This window comes from Pteronotus mesoamericanus, unplaced genomic scaffold (assembly GCF_021234165.1).
Source record: "Pteronotus mesoamericanus isolate MK-2021 breed Mesoamerican mustached bat unplaced genomic scaffold, CSHL_Meso_final scaffold_118, whole genome shotgun sequence".
NCBI lineage: Eukaryota > Metazoa > Chordata > Mammalia > Chiroptera > Mormoopidae > Pteronotus > Pteronotus mesoamericanus.
The window spans coordinates 6990658-7012759 of NW_026555301.1; the positions used below are offsets into that span (position 1 = coordinate 6990658).

Consider the following 22102-nt stretch of genomic DNA (forward strand, 5'->3'; position numbering starts at 1 on the left):
GGTGAGGGAATGGTGAATATGAGTCTTTCTTTTGGGGGGTGGTGATGAAAATGTTCCAGACTTAGATCATGTGGACAGTTACACAACTGTGAAAATACTAAAAATCATTGACTTGTACACCTTAAATTAGTGAATTATATAGTATGTGGTAAAGATGTTCTTAAAAATAGGCAATAAGTGGAGAGGATAAAAATAAATTTTGCAAATGGGATGTGGTAGTTGGGGAAACCAGGAGAAAGGGTGAAAACTGAAAGCTTGGAAAAAGGTTTTATGGGCCTTTTTTTCCCTCTAAATCCTTTTTTCCTTTTATTCAAGCATACAAATACATAATGATTTAGTTATATGAAAGTTAGACTTCTAGGAGCTTCAACTCCTGGAAAGGTACCTTGAAAAGGAAATAGCTTCAAAAGAAAAAAAAAAAAAGTCTATGAGTTAAGAAAACACCTGCACTAAAGCCACAGATAGGAATCATTTAAAAATAATATTGCTGTAGAAAAGCCTCAAAATAAATCCAGTTAAGAGAGACTAAAAATTCATAATAAAAAGTGAGAAAGGAATTTTTGTGTGAAATATGAAACTAAACTTTATATTTGAAAGGTTTTAGGTTATAATTCAAGCTGAGCTAATTTTTAGAATATAAAACCAGCTGGTGTTTTTCACTTGGCATAGCCATAGCACAGATTTATAGATATAGTAAAGATTGTAGAAGAGTACAACAGTATATCCTTTACTCAGTGTTTGACTTTATGAACAAACAATGTCATTTTTGTAAAATAATTAAGGCTTTAATCGTTTTTCAATGGCCTTTTCTTAGTCATTCAATATTTAAATCTTTTTTTTTTCATATTTAGGATAATTTTATTGTTACCAAATTTTATTGTTATCAAATGCTTTTTCCACATCTACGGAGGTGATCATGTGGTTTTTGTCTTTCCTTTTGTTTATGGTTATTTATTTGTAAATATTGAACTATCCTTGAATCCGTAGGATGAATCCCACTTGATCATGGTGTATGATATCTTTAATGTTTTGCTGGATGCAGTTTGCCAATATTTTGTTGATGATTTTAGTGTCTATGTTTATCAGCAATATTGGCCTGAAGTTTTCTTTCTTTGCTGTTTCTTTATCTGGGTTTGAGGTTAGGATGATGCTGGCCTCATAAAAAGAGTTTGGGTCTCCCCTCTTCTCGGATTTTTTGGAATACTCTGAGAAGGACAGGGGTTAGCTCTTCCTTAAATGTTCTGTAAAATTCTCCTGTAAAACTGTCTGGTCCAGGGCTTTTGTGTACCGGGTATTTTTTGATTGCTGCTTAAACTTCACCAGCTGTTATTGGTCTGTTTAGGCTCAGTGGTGGAAGGTTATATTTTTCTAGAAATATGTCCATATCCTTGAGGTTTTCAAATTTCTTGGCATGTAATTGTTCTTAGTAATTTCTTACATTCCTTTGTATTTCTGTGCTATCAGTTGTTATTTCTCCTCTTTCATTTCTGATATTTATTTTAGTTCTCTCACTTTTTCTCTTGGAAAGTGTACTTAAAGGGTTGATGATTTTGTTTATTTTTTCAAAGAACCAGCTCCTGTATTTGTTGATCCTTTGAGTTGTTCCTTTAGTCTCTATGTCATTCAGTCCTACTCTGATCTTGATGATTTCCTTCCTTGTACTCACTCTGGGTTTTGTTTGTTGTTGTTTCTCCAGTTCTTGAAGATGTACTGTTAGGCTGTTTATCCGAAATGTTTCTATGTTGTTTAGGTAGGCCTGTATTGCTATGAACTTCCCTCTGAGGACTGTCTTCATTGTGTCCTATAGGTTTTGGACTGTTGTATATCCATTTTCATTTGTTTCTAGGAACTTTTTGATTTCTTCTTTGATCTCATTATTAACCCTTTCATTGTTTAATAGCATGGTATTCAGTCTCCATAAGTTGGAATGTTTTTGAATTTTTCCCTTATGGTTGGTTTCTAGTTTCAAGACCTTGTAGTCTGAGAAGATGCTTGTCATAATCTTGATTTTGAAGAATCTGTTGAAGCTTCTTTTCTGTCCTATCTTGTGGTCTATCTTTGAAAATATTCCTATGTATTTGAAAAGAATGTGTATTTTGCTTCTTTGGGATGTAAGGTTCTATATATGTCAGTTAAGTCCATTTGATCTAATGTGTTGTTCAATTTCACAATATCCTTGTTTATGTTTTGTTTGGAAGATCTATCCATTTTTGACAGTGGGGTCTTAAAATCCCCTACTATCAGTGTGTTGCTGTCTATATCTTCCTTGAAGTCCTCCAAGATTTTCCTTATATATTTGTGTGCTCCTATGTTGGATGCATATAACTTTACAATGTTTATGTTTTCTTGATGTATTAATCCCTTGAGAATTATGAAGTGTCCTTCTGAGTCCCTTTTTATGGCCTTTGTTTTGAAATCTATTTTGTCTGATATAAGTATTGCTACCACTGCTTTTTTTTTTCCCGTCCATTCACTTGGAATATTTTTTTTTCAACCCTTTACATTCAGTTGGGTCTCTTTTAGGCAGTATATGTATGTGTCATGTTTTCTTATCCATTCAGCTATCCTATCTTTTGATTGGGGCATTTAGTCCATTTACACTTAAAGTTATTATTGATAGGTACTTATTTATTATTTCCCTTTGTACCTGTGTTCCTCTTTTTCTGACTCTTTTTCTTCATCTTCTTAAAGCAGTCCCTTTAGCATATCTTACCGTTGTAGTTTGGTGAAGGTGTAGTCTTTTAGCCTTCTTTTGTTTGGGAAACTCCTTATTTCACCTTCTATTTTAATTGAGAGCCTTGCTGGGTAGCGCAGCCTTGGTTCTAGGCCTTTTCTTTTCATTACTTGGAATATTTCTTGCCATTCCCATCTGGCTTGTAGTGTTTCTGTTGAGAAGTCAGCTCCTAGGCAATTGGGGCCCCCTTGTATGTTACTTTCTCCTTCTCCCTTGCTGCCTTTAGGATTCTTTCTTTGTCTTTGACTTTTGCCATTTTAATGATGATGTGTATTGGAGTGGACCTCCTTGAGTCCCTCTTGAGTGGGGCCCTCTGTGCTTCCTGTGCCTGTGAGACTTTTTCTCTCCTCAAATTGGGGAACTTTTCCATCATTACTTTTTCTAAAAGGTTCTCTATCCCTTGCTCCTCTTCTTCTCCTTCTGGTATCCCTATTATGTGGATATTATTCCATTTCAGGTTTTCCTGCATTTCCCTAAATGCCTCTTCATTCTTTTTGAGTCTTTTCCATTTCTTGTTTTTTCTGGGAGCTTTTTTCTACCTTATCCTCCATCTCACTGATTCGATCCTCGGCTTCATCTTGACTGCTTTTGATTCCTTCTACTGTGTTCTTCAATTCATAAATGGTATTCTTCATATCCTCTTGTGTCTTCTTGATAGTTTCTATGTCCTTTTCCAGGTTGATATAGTTTACTGTAAGTTCCTGATAGTTTCTCTGCACTTTTCTCATAGTTATCTTTGAGCTGGCTGAGTTCATTGAGCTTCCTTAGAGCCATTGTTTTGAATTCAATATCTGATAGTTCCCTTGCCTCTATTTCATTTAGCTCTCTCTGTGGGGATTCCTCCTTTCCCCTCATTTGAGGGGAACTTCTTTTTCTTTCCATTTTTTGTGACAGTTTTTTTTTTTTCTTTTTTCTTTTTGCTTCTGCTTCAGTTGATCCATCTAGATTTCCTGACTTTGTGGATTAAACTTCTATGGTAGTAGAAAGGTCTTTTTATTTATTTATTTTTTTCTTTACTTTTCTTTCTGGTTCTGGCTCTGATGGTATCAGCTGTTGACCCTATCTGACCTTGGGTTGTTTGTTTGCACCTTCCAGGAATCTACTGTCTGTGTCTGACACCTGTGATTGTTAATCTGGGTACTCTGTCCTCATCTGTCAAGCTTAGGCAGGACAGGGCGGAGCAGTGTCTCCAATTGGTGGGACTATCCTGCCCTTATAGGCTGCTGTCACTCAGGGGCATAGTTCCCCTGAGTAAGATGTAGATTGTGGAGGGGGGAAGAGTCAGCTCAGGCATTCTCCAGTTAATCCTGTCTCCAGTCTCTCCTTGAGGGTCTCTGGGCCGCTCTGTGACTCCTTTGGCCAGGGATCCACTATTTCTGAGGACTGCGTTGTAATCCTGCAACTCCAGGCTTGCCTCCTGGCTTCTGCCTCTGGGGGCATGGCCTGCCGGCGCAAAATGGGGACTACGGAATGGAGAGGGAGTCTGCTCCAGGAATCTCGGATAATCCTCCAGTTCTTTCCCCAAGTCCTCCGTCTCCAGTTTTTCCTCAGGGATCTCTATGCAGCTGTGTGACCCTTTTGGCCAGGCATCCTCTATTTCTTCCAGCCTGTCTGCACTCAGCCCCCAGCCCACATGCACACAAGCTGCATGGGGAGCAAGCAAAAGGCAGGTCAATTGATTCCCTTATGCCTGAGGGAGATGGTAGCTACAGAGTGGGAGGTGAGTTATCACCGGGGCTCTGCTGGCCACCATCTCAGTTCTCTTCACAAAGTTTTCCTCACCAGAATCTTTCCTCAGGCACCAGCGCACTCTCCTGCCGCCTCTGCCCAGAGATCAAGGAGGGTGGCTGCCACTGCAAATTTTTGCATTGGCCCTTCAAGTGTCTCTTTGCATCTCCAGCTGCCTGTCTCTGGCAGAGAGCGCCCCTAAGCTTTTCGGGGTTGGGTTATGTCTATGTGTTTTCCTGGTTTCAGCTGCTGTAGTCTAGGGGTCCCTGTTTATAATTCAGACCCTGTTCTTCTCAGGGGGATCCAACTGGCCGTTTCAATGTCCCTCTGGTGCTGGTGCCCCTGGGTGCCCCGCCCACTCTCTCAAGCCTCAGGGCACTTCTCACCCGTTAGGATGTGTGAAAGTTGATTCCACTGTCTGTCCGCAGCTCCAAGGCTCCTCTCCCTCTATCGTTCCATTGACTTTGGTTTTGATTGTAGTAATTTCCAGTATCACCTTTAAAAACTTCGTGGGAACCTGTTTTGAGAAATTTGCAGTTTCACTTCAAAAGTCATTTGCATTGTGTTGGATTATTTGTGAGAACCTGATAGGAGCTGACGTTAATTTTTAATTACAGAGGGATGAGTTAGGGAATTAATTTCATAGGGGGATAGTTCACTAGTGGATGTTTTTATGTGATGGCAGTCCACTTTGCACCCATATAATAAATATTCATGTAAAATGGAGTGGAGGATCTGTTTATTGCAATGCTGATTTACTGGGGTGCTAACTCTCATTGACTCATTTCCTGTACAGTTTAAAAGGTAAGATCATCGATTATAAATGTATTAAAATAGTAGGTTAGCAGGTGTGGGATGGGGGTGTAGATTGGGGGTCAGGTGATACTACTGGATGCTGAGAGAAGGGACCTAACTTGCTATATATTGGAGTAATACATACTATAATTGTTTTACCACTGGGTAAACCTATATCTAAAGAGGCCAAGTAATTCGCTCAAAATAATACCACTAAGTCAGTTAGATCTCTTATTCCAAAGTCCATGTTCTTTTACAATTACATTATAACTGTTTTTCTGACAAAACATTACAGACATATGGAAAAATTTCTCTTCTCACCAGCCAATAACATGTGAATTACAGCTTTAATATAATTTAGTCTAAAGGCATTATAGAATAACTGATACTGATAACTGGTCATCAGACCTTAACATTTGTCATAGGTAACAGTAATATGATGCTTGTTAGTTTATTAAAGCACTTTTACATCAGAAATTTCATGTAATTCCTATAACAACCTTGTGAAGTAATCATCATTTTACTAGTGCACTTGGGCATGGTGTCTAAAACAGGAAGGGCTTGCATGAATTATGTCCCCACAATATTAGAGCCACGGGTCTTTTGCTTGCAGATCTTTTTTTTATAAATATATTTTATTTATATTTTTTAATGGTTGTTCAATTACAGTTGTCCCCATTTTTCCCCAATTACTCTCCCCTGCCCTACCTACCCCCCCAATTCAGTTTCCCCCTCCATTGTCTTTGTCCGTGGGTCCTTTATAGATAGATGTTCCTTGACCCTTCCTCTTCTTTCCCCTGTTATCCCCCTCTCCCCTCTGCTTTGGTTACTGTCAGTTTGTTCTTTATTTTCTTGTCTCTGGTTATATTTTGCTCACTTCTTTGTTTTATTAAGTTCCACTTATATGTGAGATCATATGGTATTTGCCTTTCACTGCCTGGTTTATTTCACTTAGCATAATACTTTTTAGTTCCATCCATGCTGTCACAAAGGGTAGGAGTTTTTTCTTTCTACTATGTAGCATTCCATTGTGTAAATGTACTACAGTTTTTTGATCCATTCATTACTGATGGGCACTTAACCCCGTTTCCAGCACTTGGGTATTGTAAATAACACTGCTGTGAATATTGTGGGGCATAGGTTCTTCTAAAATTGGTGTTTCAGGATTCTTAGTATATAATCCCAGCAGTGGAACTGCTGGGTCAAAAGGCAGTTCCAGTTTCAGTTTTTGAGGAAATTCTATACCATTTTCCACCAGTATGCATTCCTACCAACAGTGTACTAGGGTTCCCTTTTCTCCACAACCTCGCCAGCACTTGTTTGTTGATTTATTCTGACCTGTGTGAAGTAGTATCTCATTGTGGTTTTAATTTGCATCTCTCTGATGGCTGTTGATGCTAAGCATCCTTTCATATGTCTGTGGGCCCTGTGTATGTCCTTGGAGAAGTGTTTGTTCAAGTCCTTTGCCTAACAGAGCCCTACAAATATTCATTGTGTAGTAATAACCTCAAAACATTATCCTCCATGATGTCTTTTAGATTTACTCTATCACATTTAAATGATGTGTTTTTATGGGATTTTATAATTGTGTTATTTTACAACTGTATACCTTAACATTAATTTTGTGGATTTGGTGGCAATGTCTATCCTTTTACTTCCAAATAATGAATGATTTACTTTTAAGTGGATTAGTTTAAAATGGAGCTCTATATAATCTAATTTTTAATTTATTCTTTATAGAGGCTGAAATCCATCCTCTGTCACCATTCTTCAAAATGCAATGGAATGTACCAAGGACTGTATTCCGACTGGCACATAGGACATGCATGGAAGCACATAGAGCCAGTCTTTTTGGACACTGTCAATATATAAAGGGACCATTACTTTTGTACAGAGCTGAATCCAGAGTCGTTTTGGTACAGGGTCCTCAAAAACAATGGCTGCACTTATTTGCTGCCCAGCGTACAGCAAAGGGAAGGAAGCCATTGGATGCTCATTCACCCCAATGGGGGTTTACTTACCATAAACAGTGGAAGCAAGATATTTTCTCCATGAGGGTTATGTCATCTAATGCTACATCTCCAGGAACTCCTTCAGAAAAAAAAGAAGAACCTGATCCTTTACAAGACAAATCTATTAGTCTTTATCAACGATTTAAGAAAACATTTAGACAATATGGAAAAGTTTTGATTCCAGTACATCTAATAACTTCTGGAGTTTGGTTTGGAACATTTTATTATGCAGCCATAAAGTAAGTTTTCACTTGGTTGATCACCTCTCCCTGTTATAACAGAATGTTAATCTTCTTAATTGTACTAGTGGAAGCCTTAAATAGTTTTCTGAATGCCTTAATGTCTTTAATTGATAGAGAATGACTACACTTCATAATTTTTCACATTTTAATAATAGCTAACATTTGCTTTGTGCATCAAGCATTGCTAAATTTTTAACTGTGTTATCTCATTTAATTCTCACAGCAATCATATGAACCATGTAGTGCAGTTATTCCCACTTTATTAATGAGAAAACAGATTAAGTCGATACAATTTAGATTTTTCCAGAATAACTCAGAGTCTGATTTCAAATCTCATGCTCACAATCACTGTGCACATCTCCTATCAACGTTTAGGATAGTGCAGATATAAAATCATATTTCAGAAATTTGGCAGGAGCATGAGTTCTTCAGTATTTCTTAAAGTGTTCATAAATGTAAGAAGATATCTCTTTTTTATGTGTATGATTTTAGCGGAAAACTAGTAAGATAATTTTGCCAAAGCCTAGCTAATATCTGTTATAGACACAAAATAGAGCAAATTGCATACTTAATCATGTCTGGTAAATGTCAGCATTAAGTCTTTTATTCTGATCAGAAGTTTGTTATACACTTGAAATTTTGTTAGGAGAGTAGATTTTATGTTAGGTGTTCTTACCACAGTAAAATAAAATTTTTTAAAAAGTTAATTTTTCAGGCCTAGCCCCCTGATATTACGAAACAGAATTTCTTTTCTAGTAAAATTCTATACCTTTCTTTTCAGGTAAGTTATATTATCCACACTTTTTTTTTTTTTTTTTAAGGACAAATACACATAGAAATGGCTTCCCAATGATTTTCAGTTTGTTTCTGCCTCTAGCAGAACCCAGCAAGTACCAATCTGTGCCTGTTCCTTTGAACCCACCATGTGGGCTTTTCTTGTGCTCATCTGGATGTGGCCAAACTCATTGTCATGAGGGCAATGAGACAGCACAGTATAGACCATTTTGACATTTTAGTAAACTCTCCTAATAGAATTAGAATTATTTTATACTTTCCAAAAGTCCACTTATTTTCAGTGTTTGGTTATATTAACTAACTTGATATTAAGGTATTATTAATATGGTAGTTTTGTATGTGAAGCTCACGTCTTGGAAAAAGCTTACTATTTCCTAAATTAAAAAATGATGGGCCCTGGCCAGCGGCTCAATTGGCTAGGAGCATTGTCCCATACACCTGAACGTTGTGGGTTCAATCCCTGGTAAATCCAGTGATAAAGATCTCAGACTTTTAAAACATTTTATGTCAGGGAGATCTAAATTGTACATGCTAGTAGATTTTATTAAAACTAAGCTTTATTGTCACTTCTCTCTGGCAAAAGCTTGCAGATATGTCTTCTAACCAGAAGTCCTCTTGTCAATTGTTAGCTCTGTGATCATGGTTTTGTCCTTGTGTTCAGATGCCTCATGTTTTGGGCCTCAAGTTCCTAAAGCCGTGCATTCACTCTGAGGTGAAGTCCTGACTGATTTTCACTGTGCTTTATCCAGACTGTGAATGTGCTTTGGCCCTTGCGTGTTTCTGCAACAGTAGAAACATCCATAAAGTTGGCAGACTGTGAAGCAGAGATTTTTGTCAGGCTGTCTGTGGGAAGTTAAGTGTAAAAAGCAAGGAAAAGTATATTATTGTTTGAATCAGACTCTCAATAATACTTAATATGTAGCAATTCCAAAGGAAACAAAAGTTATTTTTTAAAAAGTCAAGTTATCAAGTCAGTATTTTGCAAAAAAGTAGAACCAGGTGCTTTTTTATTTATTTTACAAAGGATGCTTACCCAAGGTGTCCAAGGTAATTATTGAGTTCTTTTTTTTAAATCACCCAATTCTGTCTTCAATTTGGCCAAATATTTGTCTTTTTCCCCCCTTTCATGACATGCTGTTAAATATGCAGATTTTATATACTGGGCTTAGTCTGAACAAGGAAATGATTAATGAAATAATTTTATAATTGTATTGTTACTGGAAAATAATTAGCATGTCATGGTAGCATGTTACTGTACACAGTGACTATTAGATCCATAGAATAGTCTTTATGGTACTAAGTCTTGCTTTCATGGGATTCTCAGAAAGTGGTTTTCAAAGGAACTGATAGTGGGGATGAAGACAGCAGATTGGATTTGTAATTGATATTTTCCTCAAACTCTTTAACTAATGGGTTACTTCAGCTATCTGGTTTCCTCTTAGAGATAATAGGTAATTTTCCTTGATGATATTCAGCCATATCTTTTGAGTAATCCCTGGTTTCTTAGTATTATAGTGAAATCACCGAGGGACAGCTTTTCCCCAGTTAATCAAATTATTTTTTTAAAGATTTTCTTTATTTATTTTTAGAGAGAGGGAAAGGAAGGAAGGAAGAGAGGAAGAGAAACATCAATGTGTGGTTGGCTGTCCCCACTGGGGGCCCAGCCAGCAACCCAGGAATGCTCCTGGACCAGGAATTGAATCAGCAACACTTTGGTCTGCAGGCTGGCACTCAATCCACTGAGCTACCCAAGCCAGGGCAAATTATTTTTTAATATTAAAAATAAATTAGGAGTTTGCAACTACCATAGTAATCATGGATCCAGGCAATTTTCTTTCTGAATTAGAAAGAGAAACATTATGTATGTGTACAGTAGAACAATCTGTGGATCCTACCTTTTAACCAAGAATCAAACTTATATCGGTGATGAAAAAAACTGACATTATATGGCCCCTGTCGGTACACCAAAATGAACTGTGCAGAATCCACTATACAGTTTTCCTGTGGAAATTTAACCAGAATTTGATCATGAGGAAATAATAAGACAAATCCAAATTGAGGGATAGTCTACCATGTAACTGGCCTGAAATCTCTGTCAAGAAAGACAAAAAGTTCCTCCTCAACAAAAAGTTCGGGAGAGCAGTTCAGGAGAAAAGAAGACTGGAGAGATAGGATAGTAATAAGGGACATATGGGGCCAATTCAGGAAATTTTCATATGCAATAATACAGGTGCTGGCACATATAATGCCCCTTTTTTATTAACAAAATAGTTTATTACAAAATCATAGGCATGTAATTCTGTAATATAACTATCACAGATACACCATATGCCATTTTAGGTGAAATATTCAAACTAAAACTATAAATTATTACACCCATATTATTACCCCACCAACCATATTCAAGCAGGCGTTATTTCTGCTGGACCTTGTATATTGTTAACTATATACTATTGCATATGTTAAATTTCTTGAGTGTGATAATTATACCATGTTTATGTAGGAGAATCATAGAACAAGAGCCTTGTTCTGATTTAAAGGTGAAGGGTCACAATATCTGTAAAAGTACTTGGTGAGAGAGCACATAAGCATGAGTGAGGGCATGCATACACGTCCCAATGTAATGAAGTGTTGATAATCAGGAAAACTACAAATAAATTAGGGCTTAATATCTCAGATTAGAGGCTTTCTCTGTCTCCTCTCCCTCCCTCCAAAAATTTGTTACAATTCATGGTAATTGTTCTTTACCTGCCTATTAAGTCTGATAGTAGTATAGAAGCATCCTTTTAGAATAATTGAAGTTTTCAATTATAAAATGATTTTCAATCATTTATTCTTTTCATCATAATACAATAAATAATGTTATATCACTCGCTTTTACAATGGTAATGTAGTTTGACATGCAGTATTAGAAATAGAAATGTTAGGTCTTGAAGTTTGAGTTGGAGCATTCTAAAAGTGGTGTTTAATTGAGGAAACTAAGATCAGGTAAATGAATCTGATCCTTTTAAGTTACTGAAAGGTATTAATTTTGCTTTGATAAATGCTTCTGTTGTTCTAAATGTGCTAATTAGGGAGGTCTACATGCAGAAGCAGAAGTTGCACACAGTAAACTAACATGACACTGGTGTTTGTGTACATATTCTTTTAGAGTGAAATAAAAATGCTTGATAATGTAGAATTGACTTTGAAACTGAATTTGGTTTTGGTAATTTCAGATGAACTTTTGAAAATATTTATTCCTAAAAATTTGTGTGTGCGTGTGTGTATAAATTGCTTTCTTTTTTCCTTAGAGGAGTGAATGTCGTTCCTTTTCTAGAACTTATTGGGTTACCTGACAGCGTTGTAAACATTCTGAAAAATTCCCAAAGTGGAAATGCACTAACAGCATATGCCTTGTTTAAGGTAGGTACTATTATAAATGGATTACTCCTCACACTAATCACTGACCTGCTCAGTTCCCCAGAAAACTCAGTGTTAATACCCAGTAGTTCACTTTTGTTATGTAAAATATTGCATTTCATCTCTTATATGTCTAATGATAAAATTTTAAATTTTTCAGTGTAAATAAAATGATAGTTTAGGAAAAGTTCCTTGAAAATAGGTAGATCATTCACAACCTGCTCTGATCTAATGTGAAACTTCTGAATTTCTAGGATAGACATCATCTTTTTGACATTTTTCCTATCAATAGTATATTAATTTTCCTTATTCAGAGATTCACATGCCACCTGACTTGTAAGTGAAGTTTAGCAATTATTAATGTTTATAATAGTTCTTAATAAGTAAAGTAGTAAAGTTTAATTCCACTTTTTATGTGATAAACCTTAGACTTAGTTGTTAGATGTTATGTATTTTTTATTTTAGAAGTTCTTAGATTTTATAACTTATCTGGATTTAGACAATGACTAGATAAAGAAATGACTATAAATAGTTTCTATACCTATGGGTCTTTATTTCAGAAGAGGAAACTCAATTTAAATCGTGGAATTTAGCTATATTAATCTCATTTTCCTCAATTGAAAATAATTATGAGGTTCTTTGTAGCTTCATGTTAAGAAAACAAGTAGAAGGCATTTAGAAACGAGATGTTATTTTATTTTTGTTGTATGAAAATACTTAGAATTATGGTTTTAAAATAGTGCTCAAATTAAAGTAGTTTTATTCTGTCATTCTCATTAGAATCCTCTAAAATCTTGGGAGAGTTCCTCTTTTATTATAGTATCGACTAGCAGGCTAAGCTTAGTTGCTTAGTTTCCCAACATTAGAACTTACTAAATTCATAAATTATCAAGTTTATAGTTATAATGGATATAATTTAACCTTAATAAATCACACAATTTGATGATGATTTAAACCATTTAAACAATATTTGTCATCCCATGCTCCCATAACATATATAGTTTTATATAGTTCATATCACAGTCTCTTTACTTTTATTTTTTAATGTTTTCTTTATTTGATTATGAGTGCCCAGGAATTCAGAATCATGCGTTTTCTTTGTTGTTTTCAGCATGCCTGGTGGTGTGCTTTGTAGGCAAATCAGTGCTGAATGCATGTTGGGTTGGGATTGAAATAAGAAACTGTGTAGGTAAATGTGTTAGCAGTGTTTCTTCTCATTCATTGTTCCTGTGCAAGAAGAGAAATGTGGAGGGCGGTTCTCCTGGGTATTTACTGTAACCCACAGTTTCTCAAGTAGATTTCAGCAAACACTGAGACTTACTGCTTTGATAAGGCAAAGCCCCAAAGAATGGTGGCAAAGGTGAAAAAATAAATAAATAAATAACCTGAGTATGTCTTTGTAGCCTTGGCTACGACACACTCGTAAACCTCTTGTCCTGTCCTTGAAATATACTGTTGTTTGAGCTGATAAAAAATTGTCGAGCCCCCACTGTATGCCAAGTGCCAGTTCTAAGTACTAGGAATACTGTAATTAAATGAAATAGTGCAGAATTGCAAAATACCTGCCCATGTGTAGCGTATTCTAATGATGGGCAGCAGTTGGAGAGACAAAAAAAGGGAAACTTTAACACACACACACACACACACACACACAATGTAATTAGGTGGTAATGAGTGCTAAGAAGAAAGAACAAACCAGTGATGGGGATTGTGTTTGTGTTGTTGATTGGTGTTTGTTTTTCAGAAGGAGGGTTGCAAGAAGGTGAGAGTTAATCAGGCAGCGGTGTGGGAGAAGAACGTCCCAAGCAAAGAAAACCCAAGTAGAAGGTCCTGAGGCTGCAGGATACCTGGCGTTTGTGGGGAAAAGGAGGAAACAGTGTAGCCGGAACAAGTGAGCAGGGACGCATGCAGAAGAGTGCCACATCAGGGCAGCCTGACAGGCCGTTGTGAGCACTCTGGCTTTTATTCTGAGGATCAAATGAAAAGTCATTGGGCAGTTTTGAGCATCTGACTTGTTTTGACAAAATCACTTTAGCTGCTGTATTGAAAACAGTCTCATGGGACAAGGGTAGAAGCCCAGAGATCTGTCAGGAAGTTATTGCAGTGATCTGGGTGAAAGCTGAGAGTGGCTAGGATCAAGATGGTAGCAAGAGAGGTAGTAAGAAGTAGGTGGATATATTTTGAAAGAATATAGGTTTGGGCCTGAGCAACTGAAGAATATATTCATTTCCTGAAGTGCAGACAACTTCAAGAGGAGCAAATTTGGGGTAGGACCATTGAACTTACAGAGGTCAGTTTTGAACAGATGTCATTTTGAGATCCTATTAAATATACAAGTGGAAATGACTAGGTGGTTGTATATACTGGAGTTTAGGGGAAAAGGTTGTCTGGAATCTTCAACATATAGATGCCGCTGCGGACATTAAACTAGACAAGATCACCAAGGGAGTGAGGTGGGTGGTGAAAAGAAAGGATCCAGGCACCGAGTGCTATCCAGCCGTGTTCAGAGGTAGGCACCCATGAGGAGGGATCTACAAGGATGACCGGAAAGGGGCAGCCTCTGAGATGGAAGGAAGCTAGGGAAGTAGGGACCTGGCAACCGAGCAGAGGACATGCACTGAAAAGCTGTCTCAGGTGGTTCTCATGGTTCACAGCACTCTGCTTGGTGATGAGAGCAGTTTCTGTGGTAGGGCTGAAAGCTTGGTTAGACTAAGTTCAAGAGAAAATGAAGAGGGAAATTGGAGATAGAGAGCACATGCAGCTCTTTCAAAGAGTATCTGGTACATCTGCAGCTACAGCTCTAAATTTTAATACAAAAGCCTCAGATTGTGATGCAGACTCTACTTTTATGATTCTCTTTGATCAGTAAATACTACTATGGTATTTACTTTGGCTCTTATATCTCTAATCAGATGTAAACCTCTGCGTATCTGCAATATGTGTACAATTTTACCACTTGTTGGCCTCATGGAGGTTCTGGCTGGGATTCCAGACCTCAGGCAGATTACAATGAGGGAGTAAAACTAAATTCAGTAAAGAAAAAACACCTGGCTCATGCTTGCTTCCCACTACCTAAAGTAGTTTGGTTCTAGTTTAGTTCTCAGTGGTGTCTGTGGGTCAGCAGTGTTTTAAGCAAAAGAACCTGTGTACCTTTGTTGTTGGTAGTGGTACTGAGCCCTCTTTGATCTCCCAGGAAGTCCCCCCCACCCCCCGCCAGGGTTCACTAGCACACTCATAAAGAGTTTAGTGTGGCCATTCTGAACATTCTGCAATACTAGGTTACTGTCTGAGTAACATATTTATAAAATGAGTTTACAGAAGAAGCACTCCTTGTTAAGAGGGAGAACCATAACTTCATTAGCCTTGCAAAACAATAAAGTAATTCAGATTGTTTCTGCTTATGATGATAGTCATAATTAGGTTTTTATCTGCCTGTTTGCTTTTTTCCTTCAGATTGCAACGCCTGCCCGATATACCGTGACTTTAGGGGGAACCTCGTTCACTGTGAAATATTTGCGTAGTCACGGCTACATGTCAACACCACCTCCTGTTAAGGAGTATCTACAGGACAGGATGGAAGAGACAAAGGAACTTCTCACAGAGAAAATGGAAGAAACGAAAGATAGACTGACTGAAAAATTACAAGAAACCAAAGAAAAAGTTTCTTTTAAAAAAAAAGTGGAATAGGGTGCCTTATGTAATAGGTTATAAACAGTTCCTGCACTTTAACCCTTTAGAAACTTGGGACAAAGATAACATGCTTCTGATTATATTTTTGGTTAGTTGCCTAACTATGCCAGCCACTTCTCTGAGGATTATAAAAAACTAAGATAACCTTTTTAATGTTAAATGTCACTAGAAAAATCAGTGTTTTTTGAAAAGAAAAAATGAACCCAGTGTAAGAATTTCACATCAAGAGCAGCATTAAGCAATGGTTAATGTCTTATAAGTCAGCTCTTTTTCAAGGTCTTCATAATCATACATGCTTTATGTTTTGTTGCAGCTATAATTGAGGCAGATGAGGCGATTGAATCCTTGAATAACAGATGTAGCCCTAGACAGGAAGATAACACTGGGTCTTCATCTTTATGCTATTCATTGAGGTTTTAACTATATTCAGTTCTTAATGTGGAAACAGACTGTTATCATCAAAACTGCCTGTGAATAAGAGGATATTTAGTGTTTCTATAAAAAGTGTATAACAGTTACATACCAGAAAAAGTACAAACTTTATTTGAAGAAAGTTGAATAAAAATTGAGTCATACGTGTAAGGTGCATCGGTTATATGTAAATGAAAAAAGTGACCATTTAAAAATGATTTTTACCTGAAGCTTGTCGTAAATCATTAATTTCTTAAAGCAGATATATACGGCCATAGTACCTTTCCGCCTAGAACATAAAGCTGCCATGAATTGTGTCCTCTCCAACTAATTTTTCAGAGGAAAAGTAAAGATAATTATACCTTAAGTGTATTATGGAAATCACGCTATCTTAAGCAGCGACTTGAGCTTGTGGTTCTCAAGCAAAGGCAGGTTTAGAAGGATGGAAGATGGAACCAGGTTGTCACAGAGCTGACTCACTCACTGTCCCTGCCACCTGGCAGGTCTTTGTCTCAGGAAGCCAGTGCTCTTTCCCAATATGTTCACTCTAGAGTTAATGTTGATCTCACTGAGAAAAAAATTTTTAAATTGTAGCTGCTTCTTTTTCCCTGATATTTAATCTTTGCGTGAGCATTTTACTTGAATTTTTTATAGAAAATCTATCATTTAATGATATGCTTGGAATGAAATTCAGCCATTGTCAGATATGAAAGTTGCCATAATTGTGTGGGCATGTTTAAGGTATCTGTGTCTGTTTCCTTTTGCTTTAACTGATTTTTACTTCCATCCTAACCCTTGGAGGAATATTTAGAAGGGAAAGTGGCCTCTTTCTAAACTGTCTGTTGAGACTGTCAGGGGGAATGCCCGAAACAGTCCTGTGGGAATCACTGCTCTTTGGCAGCATTTTTGTATTTAATATTTAGTCTGGCTAAATTTAGAGAATACTCTAAAGAGGAAAAAAAGCACTCACACAATCCAATCATTATCATGGAACACTTTTTAAATTACTATTCCATGGTTGAGATCTTTCATTTGTGGGTGAAGCAGAGTGGTAAGGGGAGGGGACAGGACATGCTGCTGTGCCACAGGCCAAGCTGATCAAGACAATGGTTTATCTCCTGATACAGACTTGAACTTGCGATTTCAAACTGACAGCACATTTTCAACCACTGGGGCTTATGCCTGTGTTTTAAAATCTTGTTATATAGAACTCTGCTAAAACAATTTTCTTCCACTGTGCACATTGCACAGAACATATTTTCCAATGGGGATAAATTGTAGGTTGTTAGAAGTCACTAGTAATTCTAGGACTACTAGGATTTTCCTGAGTTACCCACCTTTTGTCCAGTCCATTTGAGTTTTGTTGCTATCCAATTTCATAATTGTCTTGCATTTATTCAGTTATAGAAAGTGAGTGCTAGTAAAAAATTCTCTGAAAATGTGAGAAGTTCTTTTGACATTATTTGGCATCAAAAATATTTGTTAACATGTCAAATGCTGTTGCTAGCATATTGCTAACCCAGTTCTTAAGGAAAGCTACAAATAGCTTAAAAGGGGATACTTCTAATATGTTGTATGAAGTTAAATAAATTGTTAAAGCTATATAGAGAGTAAATACATGTAGTTTGTAATATATAAGCCCCATTTCATTTACAGTTATCCTTATCCTTTGCATTAATTGGCCCATAACTTCTGTGATCTCCAAGGCAGAGAAGTTCCCCCTGTCTGATCATTATGTCTATATTTAAGTAGGATGTGTTAACAAGGTAAAGAGGCTATGACTGAGATTTAACTTATATAAAGTGGATAAAAAGAGTTTGCTCAGCAAATTAACAATTAAAATGTAAAAGATCAGGTCAGAGACATCGTTTATTCAAGAATAATAACAAAGCCAACCTTTTAAAGTACCAAAAAATGTTTTTTACTGAAACCTTTTGCATATAAGAAATGCTGTTTATGTATTTCAACAAAGGAGAAAAAGAATGCATATATTGAGATGACCTCCCTCCCAGTAGTGGAAAAAATAAAATTATGCCTTCAAGTATGATCTTCAGTTTATTTTTACAGAACCTGCCCCCTCCCCCCATTTGTTTACAAGTGAAAGATACTACTGTGGTCCTTTATGCTCCAGGATGAAATGAGCTATTGGCTGTCTTACTTCAGTCATTTTAGAAGATAATTCCAGGAACCTAAAAGATCTTAATAGTTTGGGCAGAAGTAGTGTTTGAAGAAAAGAAGCAAGATGTATATTACACCCAGGTAGCTTTTTCCTGTGTCCTTTATACTGGGTTCAGTCCATCTTCAGGATTTCTTAACCAATTCAGACACTGTAAACAATTGCACTGTAGACTGTGGTGATGGTAATGAAATGGACAGAAGGTGATTGTAATAAATGAGGCAGAAAATGTGAGTGCATCTTTCATCACATTTTTGAAATTATACCATTTTTACAAAATGTGTAAGATACACAATTCTGAATTAGTAAAGGATTCTCTCTGAAAAATACTTGTTTTCATGGTAATGTAGATATATTCTGTTGGCTGCAGTTCATTTTTTTTTTTTTAATGGGGACCTTCCATTTACTTTAGATTTTCCAAACTCTCCATAAGGCCTAAGCTAAAGTAGATTAAATGTTACCAAAATTGGTTGGAAGTGTTTTTCAGTATCAAAAGCTTACTACTTAATACTATTGATTTTATCTGTGCCATGGTTGACAATGCATCAGATTGCATTGGCCTAGATGCCCAAGTAGCATAGGAGGATTCATGTAAAAAAGTGTGGGCCTCTGTGCCACCTTTGAATTTAACCACCTGAATCAGAAATTTATAGAACCAGAGGTAGACACTTTTAATTATCCATTCTGCAAATACTAACTTTGTTAAGTTTATTTTGGTCCGTCTGTATGCTATGTAGTAGTAGTACCAAGTTAGTATTAAACAGAATTCCAAAAGATGTTGCAGCATGTACCTGAAGGTACAATAGAATCAAGACTTCATTCTTCCCTTAGAGACTTGAATGGTCTAGAGGACTCACTCAGAATTCATCTTCAGTCATGAATTTTGGCCTGGGTCTCTGATACTTCAAAGATCTCTACTTTGAGCTTGTAACTTATGTTTGAGAAATGCCAAGTCAGGCCAGTTGGATATAGTTTTCCCTCTGTGAGATTTTTCCTTTGTGACTTCTGTTAAGTTGGTTTATTTTAACTAGACAAATCAAGTTTTTGACTGTCTTGCTTCTTCAAGGTTAGGCTTTGAAAATCAATCTGTATTCTTCCCTATGTATCATTGACCTTCACCAACAATAATAGTTACAGATCATTGTTATCTTGTGGCAGTTATCTGCCTATTTTGATAAAAATGATCGTCTTAGTAGAAAGAATGCATCTTGATTTCAGAAACCTTCAGGGCAAAGTGTAACAGTTTAGTCTCTTTATTCTGTCACTTGTTTGGATAATCATCATGGAGAGGCACAGGCAGCCCAAGTCAGTCAGTCTCAGACCATATGGTTGTGCTTGTGGAGAGTAAGATGAAATAGAAGACACATTCACATTGTTTTTTCTCTAGGACAACGTGGTCTGTAAGAGCAGAAGTCGTGGGATGGTTAAAAAATGTTCCACATGCTGCTGAAATCAAAATACATCCTTGTTCTGCCCAAAAGTGAGGATTGCATAGAACCTTTTTTTCTTTTTCCACCCTCTGTCCAGATTTTTCTGTTTTGAATTTTGACCACTTTATGTGTTAGAAAACTCTTCGAAGTGAGACAGAAAAAGGCAAGTTTGCACATGAGCATGCTTGACTTTGTGGTGGCATGCCAGTTCTCCCTCTCCATCCACACTGCCTGCTCCTCCTAAGAGTGGGACAGTAAAATTACAGTTGTTTCCTGACTTTTTAGTGCATGATGAAATTCGGGCTTTTCTATTATAATTATATAATGTTTACTCTAACCATATGACATGAAATAATGGCAATTCTTTACCTTCCCTTATACCAATTAGGTCCTTAAAAATAGGTTTGGTTTGGTTTTTTTAAAGAACAGTATTTTTTCCATACACACAAATAGCTCAGTTACTACCTTGTATATACTTCTAAGTACTAGATTTGAGATTCTGTAATGACTGAAATATATTTTGACTATGTTTTATTGAGTTTGAGTCAATATTTTCTTTGGACACTTCATACAGTAAATTGTCACTATTACTTTACTTTTCTAAGAATAGTGGCAACTTTGGTTCTCTCTTACTCTCAGAGAGCCAAAAGCAAGGTCTGTGAAGTCCTCAAATGCCGTCCACTCTGACTGCCCTTCAGTTCTGTCTGGAGATAGAATTATAGGGTTTGGTTGCTACGGTGCTCCATCAACAATGGACTTTCTATTCCCTTATTGAAGATATAGATATGGTGGGTAGTAATTTTGCATTCCTCACAGAAATAAGATCAGAAATAAAGGACAAGTCTTAGTTTCCCCAAAAAAGCTGAAAATAGTATTTTCAAACACTTAAGTTCACAAAACCTATTATTATACAAACTTTTGTTAAGAAATCTAGGCCACTTAGTAAGTACATTATTTTGGAAGCCTTTGAGATTAATAGGAGTTTTGAGTCAAAGCCCAGGCTTACAGAGATTTTTTATAGAATTTTGCCTTTAGGAAACAGGCCAATATTTTTTCTTGAAGGAGGCCCAAGAAAGCTGGAGCTGAAAGTCAGATCTCAATTTCCAGTTAATATTTTTCCTCTTATCCAATCACTAAGATAAAGCAAGTCTGTACTTTGGGACTTTAGACATTCTTTGTACTTTTGAAGCTAAAGCCAACTTATTAGTATTCCTTACCCCCATCCTGCTGGTGCCTTCCATCTTCTTTAGGCTTGTAACCTAATAATTTTTCTTTAATTCTCTTACATTCTATTTTCAACTTTTTTTTCTTTAGAATGATAGGAAGAGGAGAGAATAGTTACTCTGTTATTTATGATTACAGAAAGGAAGCATTCATTTATTTCTCATGGTCCAGCTTCATTTTCCTCTCGGGGGGTTTGCCATCAGCCAGTTCAGTGCCAGTGTCTTGTTACTATTTAGGTTGACCTTGGCAGAGCAGTTAGTAGCTATTTTCAAACACCCAAATTTATGCTTGAGGAGAAATAATCTAAACTTTGGTAATTAGATCTAGTCTTTATACAATCTGTACATGTTTAATATTTCTTATGTCCAAAGAGGATCTGATCTCAGGAAATACTCTACTGCCACCTTGGTAAAAAGTGAGTTGCTTTTTCCTGTTGCCCCTGTGTGGAGGGTCATGAGAATGGTCATGATGTCTGAGCCTGTATTTGTGGCATACTTGGTTGGAGCCAGCTCAGATCAGAATTTTCTGTTTACTTTGGGCCAATCACTGGACATCTGAAGTGATCAGAAGCTGACATTGGTGAAACATTTTAGCACTGTGAAGTTCAGTATATCCCTGATTAAGAATTTTTAGTTTTCACAGAAGGACAGGTTGGGCTCTCTGAATCCCACAACAATGACCAACGTTAAGCCCTGCACTTCATACACTACGTAAAGTGGTAGAGAAAAGCTGTGTTTTTGATAGTGCTATTACATAGGCTCTGTGCAGGGATGGTGTCCAATGGACCTGATAAGCTAAAACTTGCTGAGCTGCATTTGCCTTATGTCCCTCTGTTACATGTAGGGAGTGTGCATGCACACTTCACAGATACACAGTGAGGGTGGTGAGAACAAAATATGCTCCTATAATGGACAGCGGCCCCTCCGTCTGAACGCAGAGGCCTGGGTGGGTGGAAGCATCCTGCCTCGCCCTCTCCTTTAGCTGTGCTTAGCTCATACCCTGGCAGATGGACACTAGCAGATGGTGAAAGAAATGTCAGCACTGAGGAAAGGAGAACATGTATGTTTGGAGAAAGCTGATGGTAAGGCAGAAGACCCAGTGATCGTGGATGGTATTCCAGAAGACAGTGATTGTGCTAATAGCAAAGAGAAGTGAAGAATGAGGCATGGGTGCTACATGTGAAAAGGCAGAGATGGAAAGTGAAAGATCCCAGCACTTGGATCCAGAGGTACACCCAGGGTTTACTTCAGTCCTAAACTGGGGAAGTGGAGAGAAACGCTAAGTAACAATGCTCAAATCAACACTGAAAACTATTCTCCCTTTGGAATTTCACATTTTATTACTAAGGCTGTAAGAAACACATCCCTCTCCACACAATGGGGTTCATTAACCAAAAATTCTGTGTATGTCAACAATAATGGGGAAAGAAATGTATTTTATTTAAAACCTATAGGAAGGAAGTT

General features: G+C 37.0%; 1 protein-coding gene across 1 annotated transcript in view; it reads left to right on the forward strand.

The window, feature by feature from the left end:
* Positions 1 to 18636, forward strand: part of FAM210A (family with sequence similarity 210 member A) — a 28548-nt gene extending 9912 nt beyond the window's left edge. Inside the window, exons 2-4 of the mRNA XM_054587315.1 lie at positions 6998 to 7508; positions 11600 to 11711; positions 15162 to 18636. Of these exons, the coding sequence (XP_054443290.1) occupies positions 7033 to 7508; positions 11600 to 11711; positions 15162 to 15395 (822 nt within the window). The 5' untranslated portion in view covers positions 6998 to 7032 and the 3' untranslated portion in view covers positions 15396 to 18636. The remainder of the gene's footprint in view (positions 1 to 6997; positions 7509 to 11599; positions 11712 to 15161) is intronic.
* The last annotated feature ends 3466 nt before the right edge of the window (positions 18637 to 22102 follow it).